The following is a 13,755-nucleotide window of genomic DNA, read 5'->3' on the forward strand; positions in this document are numbered from 1 at the left end:
CACCCAGCCGCCCGCCACCAGCTCCACAGAGCCAGCAGCCCCGGCAAGCAACAGCAGGAACGGCAGACAGCGCCTCTGCTGCCGACCCGGAAGCTCTTCCGCCGCCAACCGCGGGGTCGCGAAGGGTGCGAACCGGAAGTGGTCTCCTCGCCCCGGTAGCAGCGGGAGGAAGAACTGAGGCCTTTGAAGACCCGGGAGCCCCTAGTTTCTGGAGACCGTGAAGAGTAAATAGGGCTGAGTCGTGAGGAAAAGGAAGGACAGTAAAGAATTACTACGCCAGAGGTTTTTCCAGCTGCAGAAAACCGAGCTGTACGGGCTCTGGGGGAGGAGCGCTACGGAACCCGTCCGGTGGCGACCCGGGTCTTCCTGCCGCAGGAAGTTGGGCCGAGTCGCTCTGCCTAGAGCTGGGAAGAAGGAATGACAAAACGGCGACGGTCCCCCGCCCCCAGGTGACCGTCCCAGCCCCCGAGGTGAATGTAGCGGCCTGAGAGCCAGCCGGGCGCCCGCACGGGTGAGACCTCTCGATTTCCTTCGCGGAAAAGAGTAGAAGCAAGATCCAGACTCCAGCGAGAGAAAAACGGGTGGTAGACCGAATCATCTCCACGTCTCGTTTCTACAGGCAAGAAGTTTCTTTTTTAAACGTAGTTACAGAGAAGATACAGTCGCTTTTTGGGTGGAAACTGAGCAGACTAACTTGCTGTTTTTTCCTGTTAAGGGGCAGTGATGGGGTGGCGACGTAGAAAAACGTCGCAGGCCGATAATTTTTGTTGTTTTTGTAGGGAAAGCGATCCACAGCTTGTCAGTTTAGCTCACTTCTCTCTTCAGTATTTTTCTCCCTCATTTAAGGTTTTGTACTTCCTTTCTTTGCCTTTTTTCCATGATATGTTTTTTGAGCTTCGCCGGAAGACTTTACCTGCTCTAACGGGATCTGAACACCATTCCTTTTCCACTGTCTCGGACAGCTCGTGTCTACAGTTTGCAAACAGACTAACACACTACAGGGCGTTACCCCGTTCGTGGGTACCAATTGGCAGCTGTACACGTCCTCTACCCGTCCTAAGGAAAATGCCCCTATATATTTTCAAAGGATTCCGGTTACGGACCACGCCCAATAGAGAACCATTTCCCCCACTTCATCTGTAAGGTCTTTTTGTTTCAGCAGCATATTACCTACCATGTGGAACTTTTTCCCTAGTGAGCCAGTAGGCAAAATGCCACGCAGTCCCCAGAACTCTATTAAAAAGTCATTCTTAACATCAACCTCTGGTTATACCTTTCTGTTTATTTTTAGCCGGTTACTTTTTTCTAAAGCTGCCATACCAGCTTTACCTTCCTATCTTAGTGTCTTTTGTTATTTTTCCTGACTTAAGCTTTGGTTCTTTCTTTAATGTCACGAATACATATTTCAAACAGTCAAGTAGCAGTATTTCTTGAAAATAAATTTAATATCAGGGATATGTAACATTATTTTTAAAATTATATATGATGAGTATCAACAAAGCACTTTGCTATAAATGTTTTCCTAGTATGTGTTGACCAAGACAGGAAAATTAAGAATTATTTCATTTCTCTTTTTAGGCACATAATACAAAAAATTGTGTCTGTAATTGTGCCATGTATGTTACACAGTGTCGGCACAATACAGTGTCCTTTACTGGACTTTCAGTCTTTCAGGAGGTAGTCAGGTATCTCATAATGTGTAGTTTTATTACTTTTAAATCAGTATTAATCTGAGATGAAAAGTAATTGCCGAATAGAAATTCAGAAAAGAAAAAAAGCCTCATCCCTTTCACATGGTGTATAAAAGCACTGTTGCATGAAGTGGATTTCAATAATGATCTTATGAAATAATTCCATGAGGTATGGAATGAAAATAAAAAGATGTGCTCTCATAACTTCAAAATGAAACACCTCTATACTGTTTCGGTAGCTTTTCTGTGAAATGTCTACTTTCTTTGGACCTAATCAAAGAAAATATGTAGAATTTAAAACATTTTAAAATAAATTATTTGATTTAAAATAAAATAAAATAAATAATTGTTATGATCTTAGGCCAAAATTTATTTAAAATGCAAAAGTAACCAGATTTTTAAATAATTTCTTTTTAGTGAAATTTTTCAGTTGTAAGGCATTTAAGAATTATTATTTAGGAAAGTAAATTAGGCTCCAAAGTGACATCAGCAGTTGCAGATGAGAAAACAGAATAAATTTATCTCTGTCCTTTCAAATAACGTTCAAAACCCTTTCTTGAAGATGGTCTGTTTTCTCTCTTGAGAGTTGGAACAGTAAGGGGCTCATTAAATATGAACAGATCCTCTAGTACCTAATGGGCTTTTTAAAAATTCAAAAAAGGGCCAGGGATTTAGCTCAGTGGTTCTGCTGCCTGCTTTCAAGTGCAAGGTACCAACTTCCATCCCAGATCCCCATACCAAAAAAAAAATTTTTTTTTCAAAAAAAGTTCATGTCAACATGGCTAGGACAAAAGGTCTTTGCTTGCTGGTTTTTTTTAGAAAAAGTATAAAAGATTTTCAACCAAAAAGAAACGTTTTAGTCTAGCCATTAAAAAGTGCATAGTGAAGAGAACTATTAACCACGAGTGTGATTAAAATTTAGTTACTCATTGGAAATTGCCTGGAGACTTAGTTGAGGAAAAAATTAGTTTAGTTTAAGAGAAAAAATATATATAGAGATAAACACACACATACAACTACACAGTGAATATATTTGGGAAAGAATGTTCCATCTGGGGAAATGATGACCCAGGCCTTTGCACTGAGCTATATCTCCACCCTTTTTTATTTTAATTTTTTGTTCTGAGTAGATCTCCTCTTGTCACGGGCTTGCCCATCCTGGGCTCAGACTTCCAATCCTCCTGCCTCAGAGTGCTGGCATTACAGTCATGCATCACCAAATCCAGCTGGAAAAAAAATTTTATTTCTTTGATATTGTAATCATTTGTCCTATCAACATCAACATCAGAGCTTTTATCAACTGACCAAATAGCTTTGGCTCTATGATAGGCTTCTATGATGAAAATTATAAACCATATTTTAGCTTATTCAAACATCTAACAAAGTTTCTCCTAGCTAAAGATTCTATAGTGAGTTAAGTAAATATGTCTTTTTTTTTGGTATTGGGAATCCAACTTGGGACCTTGCACATGCAAGGCAGGCGGCGGAACCATTGAGCTAAATCCCCGGCCCTAGTTAAGTAAATATAAAGCAGCTGCCACCTATTTTCAGCTTCCAAACTTAATGTAACATTCACTGTGTAATGTATTGAAAATAAATGTGTACCATTCTAATTATTTCAAATTATCATTTACAAAATATTTCATAATCATGGCACTTTTTTAAGCCTCAGGGACAGATTCATACTGTGCAGTTAAGAAGATCTCTGAAACCCAGATGTGGTGGTTACATGCCTTTAATCCCAGCACTCTGGGAGGCCTAAGCAGGAGGATTGCCAATATGAGCCCAGCATAGGCAGTTTAACAATTTAGTGAGACCCTGTATCAAAAAATAAAAAGGGCCAAGGGCGTAACTCGAAAGACCCTCTGTTCATCCCCAGTACCACACACACACACACACAGGCACGATCTGTGAAATTATGCCCATTTAAAAAAATTTTACCTTTAACAGAAAAGGAATTTTTAAAAACAGAAAATCTTAAATCATAAGGTAAGGCTTTGAATAGTTGTATGATGAAGATACAATCAGTTATGTCTTTTAGTACTATATATTCTAAGCTATAAAAAACATTTTAAACTTGTTTTTCAAAGTTAGTATGTGGAAATAAAAGTTGTCATTTGGACTGTAATACTTTTTTTTTTACATTTCCACCTATTGTGTCATTAATCTTTCAAGTAATTTTTTTGTTTGTTTTATAAAGCAATGGGAAATCCAGAAAACATAGAAGATGCATATGTTGCTGTTATTCGTCCAAAGAATACTGCCAGTCTCAATTCTCGAGAATACAGAGCTAAATCATATGAAGTGAGAAAATTTAATCATATTTGATTTCTACCCATAAATGTCATTTTGTACCACAATTTACATATAAAGTCTAATGATATGCTCTAAATTTTTATTGACAAGCTACACTCTTTTTTCTGCTGCATCCTTTTTGACTGTTTGCTATTTATTTGCATATAGGATATTAGAAAAAATTTGTGGTGTTAATAGACTTAGGTTTTAGTACAACTTATTAAATGGCTCTAAAAAATTAAAAAACTACAAAAGCCAGTTAAAATTGCAATATAAACATTGTTCTTGGTTATTTTTCCAAATTATATTTAACAATTCTTTTTTTTGGGGGGGTACCTGGGATTGAACTCGGGTCCTTGCTCTTGCAAGGCAGGCCACTGAACCGCTGAGCTAAATCCCCAGCCCCTTAACAATTCATTTTAAAGGATCTTTTTACCTTAAATTTTAGGCAATGAAATTACTTTCCTGTGGTCTTGAGTTATTTTACATACAATAGTAAACATGTAATTGAAGCAAAAATAAGTACGCCGCTGAATTATTTTTTTAATGCAATAGACTAAGCACTATGAAATACTGCTAATGTAATTTAATTTTCTTAGCATTTTGCCATAAACTGCTTTTTTAGGTATCTGAAACCTGTTATAGAGTGCTGCAGGCATTTTTAGGTTTCTGCTTTAGGGCTGCTCTGGCTTTCAGTTTCTCAGTCCTGGCTCACTGTAGAATCACCTGGGGAGCTTTTGAAGCTATCATTATCAGGGTCCAAGGACCCAGATATGCTAATTTAATGGTCTGAGATGGAGCTCTGCATTGGTGTTATTTTAAAGCTTCTCAGGTTATTCTAATATACAGCAAGGGTTGAGAAAGGCTACCCGCTTATTTTAGTATTCCAGGACAAATACATTGTATTTTAAACCTTCTGTTAAATGTTACTCTTTCATTTAAGATTTTGTTGCATGAAGTTCCTATTGAAGGACAGAAAAAGAAAAGAAAAAAAGTTTTGTTGGAAACTAAACTTCAAGGCAACAATGAAATAACACAAGGCATATTGGATTATGTAGTAGAAACCACCAAACCAATTTCTCCTGCAAACCAGGGTATCAGAGGTATGAAACATTTCTTATACTTTCTTAATTTTTTTAACATTTTGCTTTAAATTCTTGTAAAGAAAGATTTTTTTAAGATATATTAAGTTCAATCTGTTTATGTCTCTTTCCATTTTAAAAAACTACAAAAAGGGCCAGGGATATAGCTCGCAAGAATGAGGTCCTGAGTTTGATCTCCGGCGGAAAAAAAAAATCTTACAAAAGACAGTTTTTTAATCTATAGTCAAGCTCCTTCAAGAAAAAACTCTAAACTGTTATTTTTAAAACTTCAAATGCATTTAAAGAAATCATAGTATTTTAATGATCAGTTCAGTAGAGAGAGAAAAGGAAATATTTTGAACACTACGAATTACTGTTCGTAAAAGTATAGTTTTCTGGAAAAGTATCTTTGAATTTCTCTACTCCAAGACAGAGGAAATGGCAAGCCTCTCTTCATAACTAAATGAAAGTTAATATTCATGGATTAGGGGAAGTCTGATAAATTACCACGTAGCAAAGGTTTTCTTCCCACAGAAAGGAAACATTTCAAACACCCAACTTGAATTGTGCAAGCACTAGCACTGAAAAACGAAGGCCCCATTTAAAAATTAGATAATAGAAAGTCTATAAAAATGATTAAAATTTTGTGATCCATTTTCTAGACAAAAGCCTCCTAGGAAGCAGAGAACAGTCAAAAATTATAAAAACTAACCAGGTGGTGGTACAGGCCTATAATCCCAGGATTTGGGAGGCTGAGGCAGGAGGATCACCTTGGATTCAAGACCAGCCTGGCTACATTGTTAGTGCAAAGCCAGCCTGAACTGAACAGCAAGGCCCTGTCTCCTCTCCCCCACCAAAGTTATAAAAATGATAAACAACTATGTCCAAAGTTGAGGCATAATTGAAAAGATAATTATTATTTTAGTCAAACAGCAGTTGAAAAGTTGTTAGCGAGGTAGAATGCCTCCTTGTGCCTACATTTTTTATTTTTAAAGCGTATACATTTGCTCTTTTTTTCCTGTTTGTAGATCTTTATAAAGATTAGTTGTCTGTCTCTATTGCAGAGATAACAGCCATATCCTATGATTTGATTTATTAGTTATTTTCCAAGTTTGTTCTCTAGACATAATATCACTGAACTATAAGGCCATATTTTACAACCTTTGGAGTTGCTGTTTGCTATATTATCCTTTCATAGGTAACTTCCAAAGGAGGGCTCTAGGGTCTCTGTGAGTTTGGGCTTTAAGTATAGTAACTCAAGATTATGCAAGCTTCCTACATAAATGTGAAGATCTTTGATTTGCATTCTAAGTGTCACAAAGAGAATCCTCTTTCCTTACCAGATTCTGGTTTTGTTTTTTTTAGATAGTGCCTAAATTGCCCTAGCTGAGCTCAAACTTTTAATCCTCCTCAGTCTTCCAGAATGCTGGGATTAGGCAGGAACCACCATGACCAGCTCAGGATAACTTTTTTTTTTTTTTTTTTTTTTTTTTTTTTTGGTACCCGGGATCGAACTAAGGCCCTTCTGCTTGTGAAGCAGGCAGAAGAATCACTGAGCCAAATCCCCAGCCCTCAGAATAACTTTTTAATCAAATGCCCTCAAAACCAATTTTAGCTAAAAAAAGAAGTCTTTTTGGATGTTTAATGCTGCAAAAGACTGTGATTACCAGATTTTTTAGTCTTTTCTATCACAGTCTTGAACTTCTCTGATAAATTTTCATCCAGTTTTGTTGCACTTTTGCCAAGTTGTTGTAGTTACCAGGTTTTCCTAAGACCAAACCCATGACACAGAAATCTGCTTTGTCTGTCACATAGTTGAGCTAAGATAAATGAGTCATAATTTGCTATGAATTAGCCAAGTTGTGTTACTTAAGTCATTCAGAAGATTATGTAAGAGGTGTCAGTGTTAAAAATTTCTCCAGGCCCAGAATGCTCAGGTATTTCCCTTAGGAGTATACAGCACAGTTTTGCCCTGTATATAGTAAAATATCATAACAATTTTCAGTCAGCTTTTTTTTTTTCCTCATTGAGTTTATTGGTGCATTTTAGGTATACAGTACAGTTACATTCATTATTAGGACCTTGTACCTTTACATGACAGGTCTTGGTTCTCATTTTTTCCCCTTGTCCCTGCCCTCCCTTCACCCTTTCAGTCAGAGCATGACACAGAAATCTGCTTTGTCTGTCACATAGTTGAGCTAAGATAAATGAGTCATAATTTGCTATGAATTAGCCAAGTTGTGTTACTTAAGTCATTCAGAAGATTATGTAAGAGGTGTCAGTGTTAAAAATTTCTCCAGGCCCAGAATGCTCAGGTATTTCCCTTAGGAGTATACAGCACAGTTTTGCCCTGTATATAGTAAAATATCATAACAATTTTCAGTCAGCTTTTTTTTTTTCCTCATTGAGTTTATTGGTGCATTTTAGGTATACAGTACAGTTACATTCATTATTAGGACCTTGTACCTTTACATGACAGGTCTTGGTTCTCATTTTTTCCCCTTGTCCCTGCCCTCCCTTCACCCTTTCAGTCAGCATTTAATAGAGGAAATTAAAATAGAGGAATTTTACTTAACTAGAAAATTATATTAAGGAGCTATGGTATATCCTGAAACTCCTAGAGTTTTTTTTAAATGTAGAATTGTTTTTTTGTTTTGGTACTGGAGTTGAACTCAGATTCACACGATAAACACAGGCTTTATCACTTAGCTATACCCTAGACTCCTAAGAATTTTTTTTAGGGTACTATGATTCCTTATACAATTATCACATGAAAATTATGAAATGACTAATAGCAATAGATATGTTTGACATTTTGTATAGTATTGTGTGTAGCTTACAAATACTACCACACTTTATTTTTTATGAAATTCTTAAGTTCTGTAACTTAGTATGTGGTCATTTTTACATCTGTAAATGGAAATGTTGACATTGGTTGTCACCTGCTAAGAGAATATTGCCATTAATGGAGGTACACCTAAGAGGTTCGTATCCCAGCTTGTAGTCAGTGTCTCCCCCGCAACATATACTATCTATCTATCTATCTATCTATATATATAATATAGCAATATGCATAATTTAAAAAGCAGGCAGTTAAATAGGGGAGCAGCATTGGATTTGAGAAAGCAAAGCAGGAATGATCAGATGGAGATAAGACCTCCAGACACACAAGAAAAATAATGCTTCTAAATTCATTAGGGTGTGCTGGGTGTGGTGGCGCACACCTGTAATCCCAGTACTCGGGAGGCTGAGGCAGAAGGATCGCTGTGAATTCAGACCAGCCTAGGCTACATAGTGAGTTCCAGGTCAGTCTCAACTACATAGTGAGATCCTGTCTCAAAAAACCAAAAACCAAAAACAAAACAAATAAATTCATTAGGGTGTTATTTTGTAGCCAACACTCATTTTGTGTAAGTATCCAGTTATAAAATAATTTTGGGAGCTATAATAGGCCTTAAAAATCATGAATTATTGACTGATACTTTGTGGATAAACGAAACTGTTTAAAATCTTATCTACCTGTCTACAAAAGACATTGTATGTGCTAGGTATTTTATTTCCTGGAGTGAGGACATAAGAAGGGTTGATAAATAACCATGGTAAAGGAGAGAATGAGAGGTTATAGAGTATAAGACTTATGTGTTACCATTTATTGTACCCTTACTACCAAATGGGGTTAAATAGACTAAGAAGGGTTGTTATAGTTCAGAATAATAGTTTGTAGTCCAATTAGTATTTTAATTAAAAACTGAATTTGCAATAGTGGTTGAATGTTTAAAGAAGAGCTAATAATAAACATTTAAAATTTGAAACTTGCATATACTTCCTTTCTCAGTAGGTAACAATACAACATCCTCCTTAGTGAGCCCAGAATTTAATAAAATTCTCACACCTTTATCTCAGCTGAGTGAAGATGGTACAGGATGCCTTGCTATTTGGAGCTGCTCTTTCCATTAAAAGAGAACAGCTTTCCTTCCTATGCATAGGAAGATCTCTTCTAGTGATTTAAACCACAAAACTATTAGTTGTATATAAAATGTGTGTTATCAGTTTTTATTACTGCATATAATAAAACTATTTCAGTTTCCATAACATGCTGTGTTTTAAATTTTTTCCTGTGTTGTGATTGTTTGTGTGGTGCAGACACATGCCCATGTTAGACAAGAGTTCTACCGCTAAGCTATATCCCTAGCTCCTCAAAATTGATTTTCTAATTCTTAGGATAATTTATAAGACTTAGAAGACCATTTTTATCTTTGCTTACTTTTTCTTTAATGATTAGGGAAACGAGTGGTACTAATGAAGAAATTTCCTCTGGAGGGAGAGAAGATAGGCAGAGAAGCAGCATTATTTATTGTTCCATCAGTTGTCAAAGGTAAAGTTCAAATCTGTCTTACCAGTCTTCATGTACTTTACATGCTGAAAGTCTACTGAGGAATCAAGAAATTTGCATTAATGATTACATGTTCTTAAGTTAATAGAAGAAAGCAAATTTGTTAATAAAAATGTTTGATTTCAAAGTAGTGTATTGCCTTCTTGGCTGAACAGCAATATTTTTGTATTAGTTTCCGAAATAGGGGGAGAAGGAATGAGGGAAGGTGTAATTGAAATGTAAAGTATTTAGGTTACAGTAAGGGATTTTTTTTCAAAGAATATACCATAGGATAGTAATAAATATTTAAGTATTCTGGAAAATTAACATACTATGATCAGAGCCTGTCTTGTACTGGGCACAAGAAAATGTCAATACTAAAGTACTCTGCTCAGTAGTAGTATTTGGTAATATTTAAAGCGTGTAGCCAGGCGTGGTTGCGCACACCTGTAATCCTAGCATTTGGGAGGCTGAGGCAGGAGGATCACTGCAAGCTCAAGACCAGCCTGGGCTACACAGTGAGTCCCAGAGCAGTCTGAACTACATAGTGAGACCCTGTCTCCTGTCTCAAGAAACCAAAATAAATAAATTAAAGCCTGTAGATCTAATGTGAAAATTTAAATTGAACCTTTGACTTAATGGAATAATAGAAAAGGTAGTACATGTAGACCTTTTAGATAACTAATGTTATGACTTCGGGCAAATCACTACTTTAAGCATTAGCTATTTATTTGTAAAATAGGGACAATATTATCATTACCTCCCCTATTTGGTTCATGATGCAGGAAGAATTCAGTGATACATTAGATGTGAAATCACTTTGAAAACTATAAAGTACTGGCCTAAGTTAGCAATAATCGTGATAGTATATTAATGATGTACCACAGACATCCCATTAGCCTGCTGCTTTACAGTACTTTATTAGTCAGTTCTGGCATTCCAGATACATTTTCTTAGGTGTTTTTAACTTAATATTGTTGAGTATTTTAAATGGTGTTAGAAATCTTATAAGTTTTATAACTGTTGAAAAAGGGGAAGCAATTTCTGTAGTCTTTCAGATTCTAAATGCTGCATTTACTTAAGTGGACAAGGTAACAGAGCTAACCATCACTTGAATCAAGACCTAATTCCAAATCTAATTATATTATATTTAACAAGCTTTTTTTTTTTTTTAAACATATTTAAAATGAAGAACCTGCAGTTCTAAACCTTTAAAATGATGGCATAATTCTTCATTTTTCTTTTTCAGATAATACTAAATATTCATATACACCAGGATGCCCAATTTTTTACTGCTTACAAGACATTATGCGAGTTTGTAGTGAATCCAGTACTCATTTTGCAACACTTACAGCAAGAATGTTAATAGCATTGGATAAGTAAGAAATGTCATTAAAATATTTTTAATTAATCAAATACATGATTAGTTGAAATAGTCTGATAGATCCAGACACTTTGGGGACAAAATGATGAAAATCATACACATATATTAAGAAATGGTTACTCAGTGCAGTTGCTCATACCTATAATCCCAGCTACTTGGGAGGCTGAGGTAGGAGGATCACAAGAGGTAGGAGTTCTAAGACAGTCTCAGCAACTTAGCAAGACCCTGTCTTAAAATAAAAAACATAATAAGGGATAGGGATATAGCTTAGTGGTAGAGCACCCTTGGTTTGAATACCCAGTACTACAGTTTACTAAAAGAGAAAGCAAAAAAGAAATGGTGAGTTTTACAGTTATAGAATAAAAAAGAAAACCCTGAGGACAAGATTGTCTGGTCTGCTTACAGCATGTTAATTTTATTCTTCACAAATAAATACTGCCCTAGCTTAAGAATTAACATTGTTCTGTTATGAAACTAGATTTAGTATTTAATATCTCTCAGTAAGTTCCTTTAACCTCTCTTGCTTTATCTTTCCTAAGATAAATATATCTATTATTAATTGTAAACAAAACTAGTGTTACATATGTCTGGATGTTTAAATTTTTTAAGTACTTCATTTTCTTAGAATGGAATTTTTGTTATTATAATAGCATATACATTTTAAAAAATTGTTTACTATGTCCATTAACAAGACTTACATTAATAAATGAAGTACTTTAAAACTTTAAAAATCTAAATGATAATATTAGAAAATACCACACCAGAGTTAGATAGTGGTCTACTTTTTTCATATCCACTTTTGAGCGGGTACTTCTACTGCCTCTTTTTTCTATTTTGCCAGGTGGTTAGATGAACGCCATGCACAATCTCACTTTATTCCAGCTTTGTTCCGACCTTCTCCTCTTGAGCGGATAAAAACTAATGTCATAAACCCTGCATATGCTTCCGAGTCAGGTCAAACAGAAAACTCACTACATATGGGCTATAGTACACTAGAAATAAAGAGTAAAATGTTAGCCCTAGAGAAAGCAGATACCTGTATTTATAACCCTTTGTTTGGATCAGATCTTCAATACACAAATCGGGTAAGAATTGAATTTTAGCTCTGGTTTCAAAAGACATTTCATCTTAAGTATATTATTTTTCCTGAGATAAATACATGTATTATTAATTATAAATATTAAGATAAAATCCATGCTCTGTGTATATGAAAGTCAAGTTTCTAAAGTTCTTAAGGTTTTTTGTTTTTGTTTTTGTTTGTTTGCTCTTCTAGGTAGATAAAGTGGTAATAAACCCATACTTTGGTTTAGGAGCCCCAGACTACTCAAAAATCCAAATTCCAAAACAGGAAAAATGGCAGAAAAGCATGAGCAGTGTCACAGAAGACAAGTACTATTTTGGACTTATTATATATTGCTTTTCTTAAAACTTAAAAGCTAATGTTAAGATATTTAAAATTATGCATAACACATGTATGATCTAATTATTACTTAGCTTAATAATATATAGCTTGCATAAGTGTGTCACATTGGTTTGAAACAATTTAAATTTCAACAATGCTATTTGTATTTTTTAAATTTCTTTTTAACACTTAGAGAACGACAGTGGGTAGATGATTTTCCGCTCCATCGGAGTGCCTGTGAAGGAGATTCAGAATTACTGAGCCATCTTCTCAATGAAAGGTTTTCAGTCAACCAGTTAGATAGTGACCACTGGGCACCCATCCATTATGCATGCTGGTAAAGAGATTACTTATTCTTTTCTTTTTTTGAATGAATGAATTTTTTAGTAGTGAATGTTGTTTCTCATCAAACAACTATTCTCATTCTACCTTTTCTACTGCGCTTGACTTCTCAACATTCTATTTTGATCTTTTGATTACAGTAAGTCTCTGACTTAGGAACAAGTTCTGTTCCAGGAGAACGTTTGTAAGTCACATTTGTTTCTAAGTCCAACAGGGTGAGTCATATATACCTTTGACACAAATACATAGTGTAATGCATAAGAAAACTCCATATGTTCCATGTCCTTTTCCTTAGAATTATGCTAGTGGTTTAATGTTCATATTATAAGAAACAGGTGAGATCTACTATCTGTTTGCCTTGGTCCAGTTTCTCAGTTTTTTTCACTTTTGTTTCTGTGGGTATTGCTTTTCCTTCCTAGCAGTCCCCTCCACATCCCTTCTCCTCTTTCTTCCAGACATCTTTGGCTTTTAGTAAGCCCTGCACTACTGTACACTTTCACACTGTACAGTAATCACACAGCAGCACAGTCATGGCAATGTCTGGCAGAAACATGAGCTACTTCTGCAATTTGTTCACATCTGTGAATGTTTGTAATAAAAGGTCTGTTCGTATCTGAAAATTTGCAACTTAAATATTTGTGAGTTAGGGTCTTACTGTATTGTATATATTCCACTGTCAGAATTACATTGTCTGCCCCATGGGAAAAGTACTAACAGTGTTCTTAGACATTGCAAAATAACTTAGGCTAGTTAATAACTATTAAATGTCATTTTAGAATCCAAGGTCCCTTATTCACCCTTTCAGTGTTTATGACATTGGATTTGATCTGCCTCCATTCTGAGTACTAATCCTGCATTTCCATTTGCCCAGTCAACAGTTTTGTCACTTACCTTTCACACATAAGACCCTTTGGATTGCAGTGACACCATTCCCCCCCTTAAATAACTTCCAGCCTTGTAGAGAAAAGAGGAACATATACAAGGATGAAATGGGGTAATGAGCTAAGTCTCATAAAAGAAACAAAAACGCTAAATAAAAATATTCTAAAAACCTCTTCAGTTCTTTCCTATTAAAAAGTCATTTAAATTGTTCTTCCATAGCATTTTTAAGGATCATCTTAGACTGAGTCATACCTTTGATAATTTTTAAATAGATTTTTTTTTTTTTTTTTTTTTTTTTTTTTTTA

The 13,755-nt window shown here is 35.4% G+C and overlaps 1 protein-coding gene across 2 annotated transcripts in view; it reads left to right on the plus strand.

Moving 5' to 3' along the window:
* The first annotated feature begins 543 nt into the window (after window positions 1-543).
* Krit1 (KRIT1 ankyrin repeat containing) overlaps window positions 544-13,755 on the plus strand; it is a 34,569-nt gene continuing 21,357 nt past the window's right edge. Inside the window, exons 1-8 of one of the 2 annotated variants that reach the window (XM_010603491.3) lie at window positions 544-619; window positions 3,892-3,995; window positions 4,930-5,089; window positions 9,351-9,443; window positions 10,690-10,819; window positions 11,666-11,909; window positions 12,098-12,213; window positions 12,420-12,563. In XM_010603491.3, the coding sequence (XP_010601793.1) occupies window positions 3,894-3,995; window positions 4,930-5,089; window positions 9,351-9,443; window positions 10,690-10,819; window positions 11,666-11,909; window positions 12,098-12,213; window positions 12,420-12,563 (989 nt within the window). In that variant the 5' untranslated portion in view covers window positions 544-619; window positions 3,892-3,893. The remainder of the gene's footprint in view (window positions 620-3,891; window positions 3,996-4,929; window positions 5,090-9,350; window positions 9,444-10,689; window positions 10,820-11,665; window positions 11,910-12,097; window positions 12,214-12,419; window positions 12,564-13,755) is intronic. The other variant, XM_010603492.3, reaches the window with a different exon arrangement.

The sequence above is a fragment of the Fukomys damarensis genome, unplaced genomic scaffold (assembly GCF_012274545.1).
Source record: "Fukomys damarensis isolate Sample0158 unplaced genomic scaffold, DMR_v1.0_HiC HiC_scaffold_4, whole genome shotgun sequence".
Lineage (NCBI taxonomy): Eukaryota > Metazoa > Chordata > Mammalia > Rodentia > Bathyergidae > Fukomys > Fukomys damarensis.